Source organism: Oryzias latipes, chromosome 14 (assembly GCF_053564925.1).
Source record: "Oryzias latipes strain Hd-rR chromosome 14, Olatipes_Hd-rR_3.1".
Taxonomy (NCBI): domain Eukaryota; kingdom Metazoa; phylum Chordata; class Actinopteri; order Beloniformes; family Adrianichthyidae; genus Oryzias; species Oryzias latipes.
In genome coordinates, this window is record NC_136250.1 from 31,441,184 (window position 1) to 31,461,238 (window position 20,055).

A 20,055-nucleotide genomic window follows, 5' to 3' on the forward strand; every position below is an offset into this window, starting at 1 on the left:
GGTCTGCTGGCTCTAGTCCCAGCCTGCTTCAAGAACCAAATTCCTTCCTGTTTCTGTTCGTGTAGAGTTCTGATCCGTCAGAACAACTGATCACAAACATTCATGGAGTCCAGCTTCCTCCCCCCACAAATAAAATAAAACAGCAATTCTCAGAAGGAAGAACTTTGGTTTTTAGTGAGAAAATGGTAAACATACATTTAGAAAGCATGTAATTATCACCAAAAACCTTTAAACAAACAGAGATCATGGAAGTTCCTGCGGGTTCTGGAGAGGATTGCAGCATCAGGTTCTGATGAAGCTAAAGTGATGTTTAAGAAAGACGCAAATGTTCCTGCAGTTACACTACTGAGCAGCAGGGGGCAGTGCAAGCTGTGGATCTGACTGCACAGAAACACCTGAGGTTGTTTTTAACAGAATCACAGCCAGAAAAACTGCAGCCTGTGACAAAAAACAGAAAGCCGTTTTTAAAACGCGACTTTTTCAGCAGCAGAGAAGCAGCAGCAGAGAAGCAGCAGCAGAGAAGCAGCAGAGAAGCAGCAGCAGCAGGTCAGGTTGGTGGGATCCACAGATGTTCTCCTCACCAATCTTAACCTCTTTTCTGGTTGAACTGGGTTAGAGTCTCCGGTCCAGACAATGACCCCGGGTGACCCCCCCTCAGTGACTCACCCAGTTGATGAGGATGTACCGCGGCAGAGCGGCGCTGGGCTCCTTCAGGCTGCAGAAGCCGTACATCACCCTGCTGCTGTCAAAGGTCAGCGCGATCTCTGCCAGGCCCCCCCCTACGGGACAGAGAAGTCAGTACTGCAGGTTCTGCTGAGGTTATGCTCATCAGAACTTTCTCTTTTCCACAGATGAAACCTGCAGACCCGAGCCTCGCTCACGCCACTCAACCACAACATCCTCAAACTGACAACAGAGAAAGACAAACACCAACCTCCAGATCCTGCCAGCGTCAGGTCATTGTTGTCGTCTTCATACGTGTACAAAGCCCTGCAGAGAGCAGAAGACGGGTCAACGGAGCCCGTTACCCACATGTATGCTGATGACATCATTCATTACTAACGGACCAAACCGCTAAAGAGACAACAAACGTTTGTGTCATCGGTTTAACCTCCATCAGGAGAGGCAGCACTGAGTGTGAGTGTGTGTGAGTGTGAGTGTGTGTGAGTGTGTGTGTGTGAGTGTGAGTGGGTGTGAGTGTGTGTGTGTTCATCTGTCTGTAACCTTTATCTTGCCGTTTTTCAGGAGTCATTCTGATAATTCTCATCAGACGTCTGAACCTGCTGTTGATAAAACATTCTGTTACGAGACACATCCGTCGGTAAATGTTCTGCCTTCTTTGGCGAACACGAACACGCACACCAACACGCCGTACGTCTGTAGCTCCTTTCCTTTCCTTTAAGGCCCAGAATCATTGACATTTTCAGTCACATTCACACTCTGACGGTGCCAACCCAAACCACCAGGAGCACCGTGGGTTCAGTGTCTTGCCCAAGGACACTTGGCAAGGGGAAATCCAGGAACTGAACCGCTCCACCTCTGCATCATGGCTGCCGCCACAATCTGACCCTGAAAGAACCTCACAGACCCAAAGCTCAGCGCCGCTGAAACCTCTCAATAAATGTCTGTTGTGTTTCTATGACTGAAACAATAATAAATATTTGATTAATTATAACAATAAAATAATAACATATTTCTATGGATTGCAGTAAATCAAACCGTTTATAAGCCAAAGAACCTCCCAGAAGAAACATCTCTCATGCATCTGTCCATCAGTCCACAAGAGTCGCCGTGACCGCGGCGGCTTTGAACGCCTCATAGAACCACAGAACTAAAACCCAAAGACGACTGTATCAGACCTGCTCTGCTCTCTGCACCAGAACCATGAAGAAAAGTCCTGAAAGCCAGAAGACCGGCGGTCTATGAGCGTCACCAGGCCACATCAGGACCGGTTAACCTGACTGATAGGTCTGAATCCGTTCTTCGGTTTTTCATGCGTTCCTTGCTTTGGTTCTCCGTCGTCTCAGGTGGGACGTTCTCGTGCTTTGTTTTGGTTTCTCTCCTCTTCTCCGTTGGAGCTCCTCTCCCTGTTGGATCTTTCCTTGGTTCCGTGAATACGGAGTTCCTGGGAATCCTATCCTTTGATCCGGACGATGTTCCTGTCGGGGTCGATGTGTTCAAACAGACTCCGCCTCACCTCCATCCGACAATGTTCTGCTGGGTTTGTGTTCCAGTTCCCATGATGCTCTGGTCTTCCTCATTGATAGAGCTGCTCTGAAATCCCAGAAATGTCTGCCCCCCACCCCCACGGGGATTAGCCCTGCAGCTACATGACCTCATGCTGGTTCGGCTCCAAGCTTTACTTTGGCCGCAGTCTGACTTCCTGCTGACCTCGGCCCCCGCCCCGTCCTTCCATCCGGGTTCTGCTGAGGACCAGCTAATCAGCCTCAACCACAAAATCTTCATCAGGATGCTTCTGTCATCCAATCAGGACAGAGCTGTCCTTGCTGCACCGATCCATGTGGTTGAGTGTGAAGGACAGAAGTTCTGCGCCCTGAAAACATCTGATCTAAGGGGGAGGAGCCACGTCTTCATGGAGGAGAAGCTGCTGAGAGGAGCACCTCCTTATACTGACGTCACCTGAACGCATGACGACACCTGAACGCATGACGTCACCTGAACATCTGACGTCACCTGAACGCATGACGTCACCTGAACATCTGACGTCACCTGAACGCATGACGTCACCTGAACATCTGACGTCACCTGAACGTCTGACGTCACCTGAACGCATGACGTCACCTGAACGCATGACGTCACCTGAACGCATGACGTCACCTGAACGCATGACATCACCTGAACGCATGACGTCACCTGAACGTCTGACGTCACCTGAACGCATGACGTCACCTGAACGCATGACGTCACCTGAACGCATGACGTCACCTGAACGCATGACGACACCTGAACGTCTGATGTCATTTGAACGTCTGACGTCACCTGAACGCATGACGACACCTGAACGTCTGATGTCATCTGAACGTCTGACGTCACCTGAACGCATGACGACACCTGAACGTCTGACGTCACCTGGACGTCTGACGTCACCTGAACGCATGACGTCACCTGAACGCATGACGTCACCTGGACGTCTGACGTCACCTGAACGCATGACGTCACCTGAACGCATGACGTCACCTGGACGTCTGACGTCACCTGAACGCATGACGACACCTGAACGCATGACGTCACCTGAACATCTGACGTCACCTGAACGCATGACGTCACCTGAACGCATGACGTCACCTGAACGCATGACGACACCTGAACGCCTGACGTCACCTGAACGCATGACGTCACCTGAACGCATGACGTCACCTGAACGCATGACGTCACCTGAACGCATGACGTCACCTGAACGCATGACGACACCTGAACGCATGACGTCACCTGAACGCATGACGACACCTGAAGGTCTGACGTCACCTGAACGTCTGACGTCACCTGAACGCATGACGTCACCTGAACGTCTGACGTCACCTGAACGCATGACGTCACCTGAACGCATGACGTCACCTGAACGCATGACGTCACCTGAACGCATGACGTCACCTGAACGCATGACGACACCTGAACGCATGACGTCACCTGAACGCATGACGACACCTGAACGTCTGACGTCACCTGAACGTCTGACGTCACCTGAACGCATGACGTCACCTGAACGTCTGACGTCACCTGAACGCATGACGTCACCTGAACGCATGACGTCACCTGGACGTCTGACGTCACCTGAACGCATGACGTCACCTGAACGCATGACGTCACCTGGACGTCTGACGTCACCTGAACGCATGACGACACCTGAACGTCTGATGTCATCTGAACGTCTGACGTCACCTGAACGCATGACGTCTCCTGGACGTCTGACGTCACCTGAACGCATGACGTCACCTGAACGCATGACGTCACCTGGACGTCTGACGTCACCTGAACGCATGACGACACCTGAACGCATGACGTCACCTGAACATCTGACGTCACCAGAACGCATGACGACACCTGAACGTCTGATGTCATCTGAACGTCTGACGTCACCTGAACGCATGACGACACCTGAACGTCTGACGTCACCTGGACGTCTGACGTCACCTGAACGTCTGATGTCATCTGAACGTCTGACGTCACCTGAACGCATGACATCACCTGAACGCATGACGTCACCTGAACGCATGACGTCACCTGAACGCATGACGACACCTGAACGTCTGATGTCATCTGAACGTCTGACGTCACCTGAACGCATGACGACACCTGAACGTCTGATGTCATCTGAACGTCTGACGTCACCTGAACGCATGACGACACCTGAACGTCTGACGTCACCTGGACGTCTGACGTCACCTGAACGCATGACGTCACCTGAACGTCTGACGTCACCTGGACGTCTGACGTCACCTGAACGCATGACGACACCTGAACGCATGACGTCACCTGAACATCTGACGTCACCTGAACGCATGACGTCACCTGAACGCATGACGTCACCTGAACGCATGACGACACCTGAACGCCTGACGTCACCTGAACGCATGACGTCACCTGAACGCATGACGTCACCTGAACGCATGACGTCACCTGAACGCATGACGTCACCTGAACGCATATCGACACCTGAACGCATGACGTCACCTGAACGCATGACGACACCTGAACGCATGACGACACCTGAACGTCTGACGTCACCTGAACGTCTGACGTCACCTGAACGCATGACGTCACCTGAACGTCTGACGTCACCTGAACGCATGACGTCACCTGAACGCATGACGTCACCTGAACGCATGACGTCACCTGAACGCATGACGACACCTGAACGCATGACGTCACCTGAACGCATGACGACACCTGAACGTCTGACGTCACCTGAACGTCTGACGTCACCTGAACGCATGACGTCACCTGAACGTCTGACGTCACCTGAACGCATGACGTCACCTGAACGCATGACGACACCTGAACGCATGACGTCACCTGAACATCTGACGTCACCTGAACGCATGACGACACCTGAACGTCTGATGTCATCTGAACGTCTGACGTCACCTGAACGCATGACGACACCTGAACGTCTGACGTCACCTGGACGTCTGACGTCACCTGAACGTCTGATGTCATCTGAACGTCTGACGTCACCTGAACGCATGACATCACCTGAACGCATGACGTCACCTGAACGCATGACGTCACCTGAACGCATGACGACACCTGAACGTCTGATGTCATCTGAACGTCTGACGTCACCTGAACGCATGACGACACCTGAACGTCTGATGTCATCTGAACGTCTGACGTCACCTGAACGCATGACGACACCTGAACGTCTGACGTCACCTGGACGTCTGACGTCACCTGAACGCATGACGTCACCTGAACGTCTGACGTCACCTGGACGTCTGACGTCACCTGAACGCATGACGACACCTGAACGCATGACGTCACCTGAACATCTGACGTCACCTGAACGCATGACGTCACCTGAACGCATGACGTCACCTGAACGCATGACGACACCTGAACGCCTGACGTCACCTGAACGCATGACGTCACCTGAACGCATGACGTCACCTGAACGCATGACGTCACCTGAACGCATGACGTCACCTGAACGCATGACGACACCTGAACGCATGACGTCACCTGAACGCATGACGACACCTGAACGTCTGACGTCACCTGAACGTCTGACGTCACCTGAACGCATGACGTCACCTGAACGTCTGACGTCACCTGAACGCATGACGTCACCTGAACGCATGACGTCACCTGAACGCATGACGTCACCTGAACGCATGACGTCACCTGAACGCATGACGACACCTGAACGCATGACGTCACCTGAACGCATGACGACACCTGAACGTCTGACGTCACCTGAACGTCTGACGTCACCTGAACGCATGACGTCACCTGAACGTCTGACGTCACCTGAACGCATGACGTCACCTGAACGCATGACGTCACCTGGACGTCTGACGTCACCTGAACGCATGACGTCACCTGAACGCATGACGTCACCTGGACGTCACCTGGACGTCTGACGTCACCTGAACGCATGACGTCTCCTGGACGTCTGACGTCACCTGAACGCATGACGTCACCTGAACGCATGACGTCACCTGGACGTCTGACGTCACCTGAACCCATGACGACACCTGAACGCATGACGTCACCTGAACATCTGACGTCACCTGAACGCATGACGACACCTGAACGTCTGATGTCATCTGAACGTCTGACGTCACCTGAACGCATGACGACACCTGAACGTCTGACGTCACCTGGACGTCTGACGTCACCTGAACGTCTGATGTCATCTGAACGTCTGACGTCACCTGAACGCATGACGTCACCTGAACGCATGACGTCACCTGAACGCATGACGACACCTGAACGTCTGATGTCATCTGAACGTCTGACGTCACCTGAACGCATGACGACACCTGAACGTCTGATGTCATCTGAACGTCTGACGTCACCTGAACGCATGACGTCACCTGAACGCATGACGTCACCTGAACGCATGACGTCACCTGGACGTCTGACGTCACCTGAACGCATGACGTCACCTGAACGCATGACGTCACCTGGACGTCTGACGTCACCTGAACGCATGACGACACCTGAACGCATGACGTCACCTGAACATCTGACGTCACCTGAACGCATGACGTCACCTGAACGCATGACGTCACCTGAACGCATGACGACACCTGAACGCCTGACGTCACCTGAACGCATGACGACACCTGAACGCATGACGTCACCTGAACGCATGACGTCACCTGAACGCATGACGTCACCTGAACGCATGACGACACCTGAACGCATGACGTCACCTGAACGCATGACGACACCTGAACGTCTGACGTCACCTGAACGTCTGACGTCACCTGAACGCATGACGTCACCTGAACGTCTGACGTCACCTGAACGCATGACGTCACCTGAACGCATGACGTCACCTGGACGTCTGACGTCACCTGAACGCATGACGTCACCTGAACGCATGACGTCACCTGGACGTCTGACGTCACCTGAACGCATGACGACACCTGAACGTCTGACGTCACCTGAACGCATGACGTCTCCTGGACGTCTGACGTCACCTGAACGCATGACGTCACCTGGACGTCTGACGTCACCTGAACGCATGACGACACCTGAACGCATGACGTCACCTGAACATCTGACGTCACCTGAACGCATGACGTCACCTGAACGTCTGACGTCACCTGAACGCATGACGACACCTGAACGCCTGACGTCACCTGAACGCATGACGTCACCCGAACGCATGACGTCACCTGAACGCCTGGTTCATATTCCTGACACATCCCAGGTCTGCTGCTGTAATGTGAGGATTCTGTTCTATTCACATGTTCTGGTTCTGGTCAGTCTCACCTGGTTCAGGTTGATCCTTCACAGCTGGATTCATCCAGTTCCTCTCCCTCAGTCTTTGGAAGTGTCTGGTTTTCGGTTTTTCACGCTCTGCTTTGCCACCGTTTGGTTTCTCTGGGGTTTTTGTCACGTTTCAGTCTATCAATGTTGGTCTCCTGCATGTTGGGTCCTTCACCCCCAGTTCCTGACGTCAGGACCAGATGGAAAGCTTTTCTGTTTCTTAACTCAGACAAACTGGAAGTCAGAAAAAGTTGAAGAAAGTGGAACATAGACGGTTCTGGTGAAAACTTCCTGTGATTCTGAATGGAATTCACTGATTCCAGAACTGAACCGTCATCTGTCCCATTGTCTCCTGCTAATCCAATCAGTTCTGCATTCTTACACTCAGCAAGCGATGCATCTGTTGCCAAGACAACCTGAATGCTGAAATTAGCGAAATCTGTGAAACTGCGGAGGTTTGGTTTGAGGGTTGGACCTGAAGCCCGTTGGGCCAGAGGCTGGAGCCAAAAAAGAATTGCAGTCCTTTCAGGACAAACGCTCTTGCACAGCTGAGGTTATGAAACAAGCCGCTCAGAGCTGCTGGCAGGGAGGGGGGCAAACAGCAGAGGGCAGCTGAGTCAGCAGATCCACCAGAGCTCACAGGAAATGATCCAGAACGCCTCCGTGATTCCGGATCTAGATTTTGTTCAGAGGTTTTCTCTGAAGGACGAGCCGCTCCGTTCTCAGACACAAGTTCTACCTTCAGTGTCTGAGGATCAGTCGTCCTCACACTGAGGAGGCTCCGCTGTCAGGGTTCGGGTTTGGGGCGTCACTGTTGCTGGTGGGAGATCCTGGGAGACGGAGCTGTTAGCTGCCGGTTCTCCTCATGAAGCCCGTCTGTGGAGCGGTTCTTCTCACAGAAGCCTTTTCTCTGCAGTGACAGATGAAGGACGTCTGTCAGAAACCAAAGCTGTGAGGCTTTGGCCTCGCTCCTGCAGACGTCCTCTGTGGTCACACGGCTTATCGCCCGTTCAGAGGCAGAGTTTCTGAATCAAACGCCGCTCTGATGACTTCATCCGTCTGAACCAGGCGCCACTGCATCCCTGCAGCATCCACGGACGCCGCCGCCACTCCTGACCTTCAGAGCTCAACCTGTAAGCGGAGAACCCAGACTGACCCCCCCCAACACCACTATGATGAGGGGGGGCACAGTCTTCCCAGCAGAGGGGGGGGGCGTGGCCACTCAGGAGGTTCCTGTTGTTCACAGCACTTCCATCAAAGGAACAAATTTCACATTTTCTTTTAGAATCATTAAAACCCAGAAACTCCGACTCGTCTTCGTCACCTCTGCCTCTTCATCAGGAAGAGCAGAAAATACTCCTGCAAGTTTTTCCAGAAACGATTGCTCTGAATTCTGGGAATCTTATAGGAATTCGCTGATAAATGGCAGCAGACTGACCGACCCCCCAACAGAGGCGTCTGTGTTCCCTCCAAACAAAACCTGAGCTTCACAGACCTAGCCCCGCCCCTTTGAAGTGATGTGGAGGGTCAGTGGGGGCGCCACATCCTCCCCCTCCTCTAAACTCACTGCTGCCACTCTTAGTTCACTCCGCCCTCTAAGGCTTCACGCTGAGGAGGGCTCGCCACGGTGACCCCACGAGGCAGGAAAACACATGCACACAATCATGCACACACAGATCCGTGCACACAGTCATGTGTGCACATGTGCACGTTCGGCCTCACGCTGGCTGTGAAGTAGGTCAGTCGGCGTGCAGCTGAAAGCGCTCAGAAGCACAAGGAGCAAATTACAGCCCATCAGAGCGGCGGCGGCGGCTAACGCAGCGCCGCAGCAGAACACACACTTCCACATTCCTTCCAGTTTATGCCACACACAGCAGGAAAATCAGATTTTTTCCTGCCACTCGAATGCACCACATGCTAACATTTTTCAAAGCTCTGCTGTTTTCCAGGCTAGAGAGGGATTTTAGGCCCCCCCTTCCCCACGGTGCAGGTTGACTTGGTGTTGCCTAACATCATCACAGATTTGAAGGCTTCCTTTGTTTTGATTCAAAGGATCATAAATCCCAGAATCTTCTGTGATTGACATCTGAACATAAACGAATAGAGAAATGCAGCCAGGAGGACACGCCTCCTCCACATCATTCTGACGTCTCTCAGACGGATCACTGAACGTACCCATCCTCCAAATCTGTGCCCCCTCCCCCCAAAAGTGACTCCCTGCTGCAGAAGCCCGGCGTCCTTCCGGAGACGTTTCTGTCTGGTTCCTGATGTGAACGCGCTGCTGTCGCCTCATGTAGCTCTTTTCTTCAGGTGCTTCTGACTTTGCTCCGACTCGACATCTCCACATTCAGAGACGCGGACTTCCTGCACCCCCCCCCCCCTCCCGCCCCTGGAGACCTGGATGAGGTCATGCTGCAGACAGCCTCGCAGCGTTTGGGCCGCAGACGGACCTCGTCCTGACCCGCAGAGGATCGGTCTCGCTCTGGCATGTTGGCTGACGTTGTGTTTGTGCGCATTCCTGCCTGATTGTGTGAGTTGTGTTTCTGTCAGGGAAATGTCTGGCATCCTGTGGGAAATGCTGGAGCCCAGAGGCACAAATGTGGACTTGAGGGCGGCGGATTCCCTCTTAAATGGGAGGTTTACACCTCAGAATGGGTCAGAAATGAGGCGTTTCTGACGGCGTCCTGCTGTGAGGCTGCAGGTCTCATGAAGGACCTTCAGTTCTCTCCCCAGTTAATAATCAGCCAGTCACATTTTTCTCTGATTAATTATTACAGATTTTATTACATCTCAACCTGACTGCAATGGTTACAAACATCCAGCAACTTGTTGCTTTATAATTTTACCCCCCCGTCTCTCTAAACTGTTACAAATATAATTAATATAAGTAAAGTTTAGCCTAAATTACAAAGGAGTTTATTCAAATAAACCTCTGGTGTGTCAGAAGATTCATAACCTCCTGTTGTTACAGTAAAAGCTGTCGACCACAAGAGGCCTTCAGCTCTGATCTGTCTGCTCAGCTGATGGACAAGTTAAAATAAAAAGAGAACATGGAAGAAGACAAAGAGGGACATTGGAAAACATGGATGAGAGGAAATGGGAGGGGTCACCGATTCTGTCAATGAGGGTCGACCTTCAACTGGCTCACACGTGTTCACAGCCGCCGTCACCAAGGACAAAAAGCAGCTGAGAACCAGAGGAGGTTCTTGCAGAATCCCAACCTCACCTGGAGACGTCCTTTCAGCCGCTCAGCACTTTCATCCTGAGACAGTTTAGAAGATTTTACTGAGCTTCTCTGAGTCTGTAGAGCAGAGGAAAGCAAACAGTGAAGGATGATGGGATTTCTGTGATGTAAGTTTGTATGTTTAACAACAGCAAACAAGGACGACAGTGCATGTACACATGCACTGTCGTCCTTGTTTGCTGTTGCTTCGCCTTTGGCTGTAGCTCTGAAGGGTTTCCTTCTCCTCATCTGTCAGTGTTGAGCTGTCAGAGCACACCGTTGGTTGGTTTACAAACTACCTGTCTGACAGGACACAGTGTGTAACGGTTCAGAACCAAAAATGTATGTTTAAAAGTATCCTCAGGGGTTCCACAAGGCTCGGTTCTTGGGCCGTTTCTTTTTACCATCAATATAAACGACCTTGAAAAAAGGTATCATCGATAACATGTATGCTGACGATACCGTCTTGTACACCTCAGCAATTTCAATTGTGTTGCTATATCAAAGCTCCAATCACCTTGTAACCCTTGTTCTATCCTAGGCACTTGAACGTTGGGAGTTGGGTCATCTAGACCCACTAGACAGTGCTCTGAACCTTTTTTCTTCAATGATTTGTGATCTTCACTGGTGTCCATGGATTACATGAAATCTTTCCACCTTTATCCACCTTTGTCATGGTGGGGAGAACACCTCAATGTAAGGGGGGGGGGGTCATCTGGACCCCATAGGATAGCACAAGGGTTAATCAACTGCAGAACACCTTTTATCATTTAAAACTGGTCTTAAACACTAACAAGACTACATATTTGCTGTTCTCTAAAAGCAAAGTCAAACTCCAAAAGTCGTCCCCAATTACTATAAAAGAAGGACATTTAATCGAACTAGTAACCAAATCCAAATACTTTGGTATTTTAATTGATGACTGGGTAACTTTTAAACCACATATTCAGAAACTGGTTGAAACTAAAATTACGTTTTTATTTTAGAATCAAATCATGTTTATCATTTGAAGGCCGTAAGAAACGTGTCTCTGCCACTTTTCTGTCTGTCCGTGATTTTCTGTGATGTGATTTATATGAATGCTTCTGCTGATGCTTTGGATATCATGGATACGGTTTTTCATGGTGCACTGCTTTTTGGAACAAACTGAGGTCGCTAACCCCTCACTGTGTTCTTTATGCTCTGGGGGGGGGGTTGGCCCTCCTTGTCCAAGTGCAGATTGAAACATTGGTACCTTTTAATTTACAAATGCATTCTTGGGTCGGTACCGCCTCATCTCCAGCAGTTTCTAGAACTGAAGAGCAGCAGCCTGCGCTCTCAGGACCGGCTCTCTGTGAAAAACGGCTGTTAGATTCGCTGCAGCACAGTTTGGGGATAAACTCCAGGAAGAGTTCAGATTGAAAGAGTTGCTTTCTCTGGACTCTTTCAAATTATTTCTAAATGAACGTGAGACAAAGCTATCAAACTGCAAATGCTTTACTTAAGACTTTTTTATGTTGATTGAGTGTAAATGAGAAGTGTGTGTTATTGTTGTGCTGCTGCCTCTTGGCCAGGACGCTCTTGCAAAAGAGATTTTTAATCTGGATGAGTTTTTTATCCTGGTTACATAAAGGTGAAATAAAAAAAAAAATAAAATGTCCGCATCACTGAAACACATCCTGCCTGCAGCTCCGTTTCTAAGGTAAAACTCTGCTGGAGCTTTTTCTGACTCCTGAGAGGAGATGCTGGAGTCCAGAGTCTGTTTGGTTCAGTGGTGTGATGTCAGAAGCTCCGCCCCTCGCTGAAGTTCTCAGCGGGGCAGAAAAATCACCTTTAAGTTTTAACCTCTCACCGAGATAAGAACGTCTCCTGCTGCTGCCGAAGCAAACGATTCAGGAAAATGTCTGCCTGTCCATTCTGGAGAACAGAGCCACACTTCAATAATGCTGAGCAGGGGGGGGGGCTTCAGGACACTGCAGGGCGGATGTGGCGAGCAAAGGAGTGGGCGCCACAGAAAACAAGGTTCTGTATTTTTAAGCGCTCTGCAGAGCAAAAGGTCAAGAGAGTCGGGGCTCAGCAGGAAGCTGACGGCAACATTGATCTGAAACCGGAGCGACGCTTTTCAGGACAAATGATAAAAAGAAACAAGACCACAAATAGAAATGCAGCAGAAGCAGCATTAAGCTCCGCCTCCTGCTGCTCCAAAGCAAAGACAACAAAAAAACTACAAACCTGATTCAAACAGAGACGTTTCTACAAACCAGATCCTTCTAACTGCAGGATTTAAAGTTAAAGTCCCATAACTGTCACCACCTAGGAGTGGGACATTTGTTTCCTGTATTTGACCCCTCCCCTGGGGGAGGGGGGGGGGGGGGGTGAGCTGCAGACACAGCCATTTGGTGGTTCAACCCCCCAATCCAACCCCTTAAAGCTGAGAGTGCAGCTGGGATGCACTGGGTACCATTTTTGGTCTTTGGTGTGACTCGGCCCGGATTTGAACTCACGACCTTCCAGTCTTAGGGCAGACACTCTACCACAAGGCTGAGCTGGATTTACTGATGTGTGTCTGAAAAGTTGATTTGCTGAACGTCACACACATTCACCTGAGACCACAGGGGGCAGCGTGGGCTTGAGCAGTGGTTGGCCGCTCAGCTGACCCAGTTTAAAACTGATCACAGGAAGAGGACCAATCACATCAAGACTCCGCCCATTATCTTCTCGAGTTGCTCTTTCTTAATAATCCATTTTTACACTTTAAGCCCCGCCCCATCGCCGCCATGTTAAAGTTTTGTCTGTCATGTTTTTAGAATCAACTGAATTTATTTCCCGTCGGCTGTTTGGACTGTTGGTCGCTGGACGTTCAGACGATCGCCATCAAAGAAACGTGTCCATAAAAGAGGCGGAGCTAAAGACAGGGCTTGGAGTGTAAGTTCTCAGGACTTTGGGAACACAGAGTTCTTTCTTTTCCTCCCACGTCTCCATTTCAGGAACACGTGTTACGATTTTGCCTCCATCAGTCAGAGAACAAAGAAGAGGAAGAGTGAACCGCCGTCGTGACCAACAAAGAAAATCTCCAAAAAGATCAAGAAATCGTTCAGCGGGAAATGAGGTTTTTTCCCTCCACGGTTGAGAAAAGGTCACATTTAAGCTTCCTGAAGGACTTCTGCTCCACATTTATCTGGCACGTCCTATCTGGCAGAAACTGAGGCTTCACGCTCCACCACAGCCCTCAAACTGCTCACACCCTCTGATTCCCAGGAATTCAGCAAACTTCAAAGTCCTTCCAGACCCGGTCCACCAGTCTGCTCTCCAACATCCACAGAGGCGTCTCACCTGACGGCATCGGGCAGCGTCCAGGATGAGGAACGAGCGTGAAGGTCGATGCGCTCAGCAGAGGACGCCCAACACATTTCTGTTTTCTTTTATTGATGTCTAAGCTGTCGAGTCCAGCAGCAGAGCTGAAGGCCTCCAGGGTCAGACAGATCTTCCCCTCACAGCAGGGGTTTGGGAATCTGCTGACACGGGAGGAGGATATCTGGATAAACCTGATAAATCCTTTAAGGGTGGATACACACTATGAGCTAAAACCCGGTTCTGCAATACAACAATGATCCGAGAGGATCAGCAGAGGTCCTTCAAAGTCCGGACCTCATTCAGACAGACGGACTGGACCTGAAGGCAGAAGAACCAACGTGTGACCCGGTTCTGATCCAACAGGAAACAGCAATGACACCTCCAGATGAAAGAATGAAAGCAGCTTCACAAAAAAAGAAGAGGAGGGAAGTGACTCGTGTGATGAAGAACGGCGGCACATCCCATAAAAAGCAGCAGAGATGAATTCCTGCAGGAGATCTCTCCCCGAGTAAACGTGGGAGGATCATTTGGAAGTGTGCTGAGTGGGAGGAACCGCTCCAGAAAACAATCTGTAATCAGATTTTCTTCTGCATTTTAACCAAAGCTTCATTTCTGCGTCAACAGATCAAATCTGTCCATCAAAATCAGTCTGTCCATCAAATTCAGTCGATCTGTCCATCAAAATCAGTCGATCTGTCCATCAAAATCAGTCGATCTGTCCATCAAATTCAGTCGATCTGTCCATCAAAATCAGTCGATCTGTCCATCAAAATCAGTCGATCTGTCCATCTAATTCAGTCGAACTGTCCATCAAAATCAGTCGAACTGTCCATCAAAATCAGTCGATCTGTCCATCAAATTCAGTCGATCTGTCCATCAAAATCAGTCGATCTGTCCATCAAAATCAGTCGATCTGTCCATCAAATTCAGTCGATCTGTCCATCAAAATCAGTCGATCTGTCCATCAAAATCAGTCGATCTGTCCATCAAATTCAGTCGATCTGTCCATCAAAATCAGTCGATCTGTCCATCAAAATCAGTCGATTTGTCCATCAAAATCAGTCGATCTGTCCATCAAAATCAGTCGATCTGTCCATCAAATTCAGTCGATCTGTCCATCAAAATCAGTCGATCTGTCCATCAAAATCAGTCGATCTGTCCATCAAATTCAGTCGATCTGTCCATCAAAATCAGTCGATCTGTCCATCAAAATCAGTCGATCTGTCCATCAAATTCAGTCTGTCCATTTCCATCCAGGAAAATCATGAAAAACTGGAACTGCTGTGTGTGTTTGATCCCAACCAAAGAAAGACCTTAAACTGCAAACACAAGACAAATACTTTCTTAATATTATGGTTTTCATCTGAAGACCTTTTTGAAAAATATTATTTATGCAGCTTTATTCTATTTCCTGCAAAAACAGACCCTTAGAAATACAGAAATAATTCTTCAAATGTGAACATTTTCTTTAAATAAGCAAAGAAACATCTATCAATCTTGAATCTTGAATCTCAATAGGGTCTTAACAAGAATTCCACTTTTCAAAAAATAATTCTCACCCCGACCCCAACCCTGACCCCAACCTTGACCCCGACCATGTGACCTTAAGAAAACTCTTATTTTATAAATAAATGGAAAAAAGCAGGAATTCTGACAATTCAAATGACTGAAGGTCTGTTGTTCCTGAAACGCTGCTGGTTTATTTAAAAACTTTTGTGTAGAAAAGCGCTACACAAGTATACGCCGTTTACCATTCACAACAGTTGTTCAAACACAATGCATTGTGGTCTATATTTCCCAATCTGGTGAGCAGTGATGCACTCTGGTTTTTTGCAAGGACTTCTGGGAAATTTCTAGATCACTGCATTCTGGAAATCTCTACTAAATGGCAAACGTGGCAAATATAGCGAAGGACGGAATTCAGACACAACCTGTGTCTCCGCCTCCTGCAGAGTTGAAACTCCGCCCCCCTGGGGGAAGGAAAGCCTCGGTTTTTCCCGCCAGCGGAGCTCATCGTGGCCAGAAAAGGGAGCTGTGTGTGGAGAAGGTTTGAGGAGAAACTGGGCCTTCTGAGACGTCTGCTGACACAGAAACCAGCATGAAGAACAACAGGAAGTCCTCTCCATCCTCAGCCGGCAGATCATAGGGAACGCGTGAAAGCGGCTGTCAGGCGCCACGCCAGGACGCCACATGGGGTCCCAGCAGGCCGTTTCCCAGCAGACAGACGGCAGCGCCGCACACAGACGGATGGGTCCTGTTTGTTTCTGTCTTTGTGGTCGCTCGTGTTGACATGGAGGGGGAGGGGCAGCTGCCTCATGGCGTCCGTGTTGCCCACGATGAAAGGAAGGAGAGAGTTCACACAAACGTCCCAGAGAAACAGCCGCGTCCTGCAGAGAACGTCCAAATACTTCATGGCGCAGACGGTCAACGGTCTTTACATAAATTCGGTTTTCAGGTGTTCAAACTTTTTGGTCGGTTGAGAATTACACAGTTCGCGTGTATTTTACGACTGTTCCACGTTTGTCTAACAGAGTTTTCATGCATGAACCACCGATGTACAACTTTTATCTCACGTAAACGGCGCACACATCACGTTTAAATGACATAATTGGCGCATGAATCACGAATGAATTGCACAAGTAATTATAAATACAAGTAATTAAGTAAGTACAAGTAAGTACAACTTATTAAGTACTCACGCACGGTTCATGTTCCATGTTGGTTTCCGTGTTCTTTGCGTGGTTTATTCTTTCTTCTTCTGTGGTGGAAATTTCATGTAAATATCACAACCTTTCTGACTTTTTCCACCTTTATTCCCGTCTGACCAGTTTTCATCTGTGCAATATGTGTCAAAATGTAGGTAGCGGCTGCGTGATACTTCCTTTAGCCACAAGGTGTCGCTACACCCAACGTGCAGGAATGCCAGCGAGCTACAAAGTCCAGGGGCCTCATTTCTAAAACTTTGCGTAGGATTTGCGTCAGAAGTGGCGTACGGATGAAACATAGGACGTGCGTACGCACAGAAATATTTGGATTTATAAAACCGTGCGCACGCACATCCTACGCATCTTTCCCTTAATAAATCACAACCGATTCTAAATGCTGCGCAGCTTTTGCGGCTTCATGACACGCCCATAGTTGCCCATAAATAGTCCGTGAAACGCCCACAAATGAATATTCATTGATTGGGAAACCATGGCAAACACCGAGAGGAAATCAAAAAAACGGAACTTGACTCAATGTGAAGTAGAAGTTATCGTTGGCGAGGTGGAAAAGAGGAGAAAAGTGTTGTTTGCAGGGCACAGTGTGGGCATTACTAATGCCAAAAAGGCACGTGAGCGGCAAACGGTGGCAGACGCCGTAAATGCTTTAGCCTCACAACCTCGGACCGTGGTTAAATAAAAAAGAAAAGGTCGGACATCAAAGTCGAGGCAAAAAAACGTCTAGCGATGCATCGCCAGAGTGAGAGTGAGACTGGCAGCAATATTTGGGGAATCCCTTTTAAGTGGAGTGGTGACTGAGGCGCAGGGGGACACGACGCGCCATATGCACCGGGTGACACCCCCCCAAAAGCTCCAACAGGACGGCTGGAGGAAGTCTGAACCGGCTCATAAGCAATTCGTCCTCGTTTGCCAGCAAGTCTTCATGCTGTCTAAAGATGCGTTCACTCCAAATTCTTCCATTTGCCACATCTTCTAAGAGCACAAGATCAGCCATTGTGCGTCATTACGCATTGTGATGGGGCATTTTATTTCCCTCCATTTAATTACATCTGACAAGCTACAGATGTCGGTAATAATCCACGTGGAAATGGGAAATTGATCAGCAAATGTAATTTCTTGTTGCTTTCTGAATGGTTGAGACATACGCCATACATTGTTTTATCAAAAATAAAACAAACTAAAGGCATATGCATGAATACCATAATTCCATAGCTTATGAAGAAATGTTTTACTATGAAAACAACTTTCCCCAGTGGACAATTAATGCATCTCTCTCTATCTATCCATCTGTCTGATTGCACCTATATCTGCTCCTCCAGACGGACACATTGACGAGAATATCAGTTTTGTAAATTATTTCGTTCTGTTAACTATATTATTTATGAGGATGAATTGCACAACATGCCAATATTGCAGAACATATTTCACTTTTCTTTTTGCAAATATGTGTTCATTTGAATTTCTGTTGTAATTTTCGTTAGATTTTTTTTTTTTGTTTGTTTCACTGCTGATTGATCAAACGGGTGTTGGTGTAGCTGTTAATTGTCAGACTTGCTTTGTGAAGTCTTCATGTTATTTATGACAGGCAGGATTGTCATTTTCACTTTCACGTGTTTCTTCCATCTGCCGACGGTGTCGCTATTTCTCATTTCACCCGTTTTTGTGCGTACGCCTGGGTCAGAGCTTGAATGAAGGGCCGCACATTTTCCCCTCAAGTTTGCTTTTTATAAATCTCAACTATTGCGTAGAGAGTGGCGTACGCCTTCTTTTGTGCGTACGCAACCTTTATAAATGAGGCCCCTGGACGTCTTTGAACCACCGATGCTTCCAAAAATGTCCCGTTGGCTAAGGCTCTGGAGCAGAGCTGGAGCAGCTCGCATTCCTCTCATGTGAAGAACGGATCTGCATTTTTCTGCTGTTTGTGCTTCAGTCTGGAGGCTAGAATCTCTTTCTCCTCCATCACTCCTTTAAACATCTTTCATTTCTCATGACATTCCCGCCTACAGCTGCACAGACAGGAGCGCAGTTATGTTGATGAAGGAAACATGAGTTAGCTTCTCAGTGGTTCTCACACACTTTGCTGTTTGAATTTGGGGGATGAGGGTTTAATTCTTACCCCAGAGTCTCAAAAAGTCAGGGCAGACACTCCTCCACTAGGTCACTTAGCAGCTAAAATGTCAAAGACGTGTTTGGTCTCCATACATCTCATTAGATGAGCAACAAACAAGGAGAACCCAGAACCTCTTTTAGAAGGTCTGTCAGAACCCAGAACGTCTGTGAGTCAGAATGTCTGTCAGAACATCTGTCTCAATGTCTGTCAGAACGTCTGTCTCAATGTCTGTCAGAACATCTGTCTCAATGTCTTTCAGAACATCTGTCAGAACGTCTGTAAGAACATCTGTCTCAATGTCTGTCAGAACATCTGTCTCAATGTCTGTCAGAACATCTGTCTCAATGTCTGTCAGAACATCTGTCTCAATGTCTGTCAGAACGTCTGTCTCAATGTCTGTCAGAACATCTGTCTCAATGTCTGTCAGAACATCTGTCTCACTGTCTGTCAGAACGTCTGTCTCAATGTCTGTCAGAACATCTGTCTCACTGTCTGTCAGAACGTCTGTCTCAATGTCTGTCAGAACATCTGTCAGAATTTCTGTCAGAACGTCTGAATGTCTTTCAACACGTCTGTCAGAACATCTGTCTCAATGTCTGTCAGAACGTCTGTCTCAATGTCTGTCAGAACATCTGTCTCAATGTCTGTCAGAACGTCTGTCTCAATGTCTGTCAGAACGTCTGTCTCAATGTCTGTCAGAACATCTGTCTCAATGTCTGTCAGAACATCTGTCTCACTGTCTGTCAGAACGTCTGTCTCAATGTCTGTCAGAACATCTGTCTCACTGTCTGTCAGAACGTCTGTCTCAATGTCTGTCAGAACATCTGTCAGAATTTCTGTCAGAACGTCTGAATGTCTTTCAACACGTCTGTCAGAACGTCTGTCTCAATGTCTGTCAGAACATCTGTCAGAATTTCTGTCAGAACGTCTGAATGTCTTTCAACACGTCTGTCAGAACATCTGTCTCAATGTCTGTCAGAACGTCTGTCTCAATGTCTGTCAGAACATCTGTCTCAATGTCTGTCAGAACGTCTGTCTCAATGTCTGTCAGAACATCTGTCTCAATGTCTGTCAGAACATCTGTCTCACTGTCTGTCAGAACGTCTGAATGTCTTTCAGAACATCTGTCAGAATTTCTGTCAGAACGTCTGAATGTCTTTCAACACGTCTGTCAGAACATCTGTCTCAATGTCTGTCAGAACATC

The 20,055-nt window shown here is 48.7% G+C and overlaps 1 protein-coding gene across 18 annotated transcripts in view; it reads right to left on the reverse strand.

Annotated features, from left to right (window-relative positions):
• Positions 1-20,055, reverse strand: part of dbn1 (drebrin 1) — a 51,203-nt gene that overhangs the window by 20,607 nt on the left and 10,541 nt on the right. For 16 of the 18 annotated variants that reach the window (XM_023962423.2, XM_078930917.1, XM_078930916.1 and 13 more), the window contains exons 2-3: positions 935-990; positions 667-779 (exon numbers count right to left, since the gene is read on the reverse strand). In XM_023962423.2, the coding sequence (XP_023818191.1) occupies positions 667-779; positions 935-990 (169 nt within the window). Of the gene's footprint in view, positions 1-666; positions 780-934; positions 991-10,687; positions 10,763-20,055 lie in introns of all 18 variants that reach the window. The other 2 variants (XM_078930918.1, XM_078930915.1) reach the window with 1 other exon arrangement.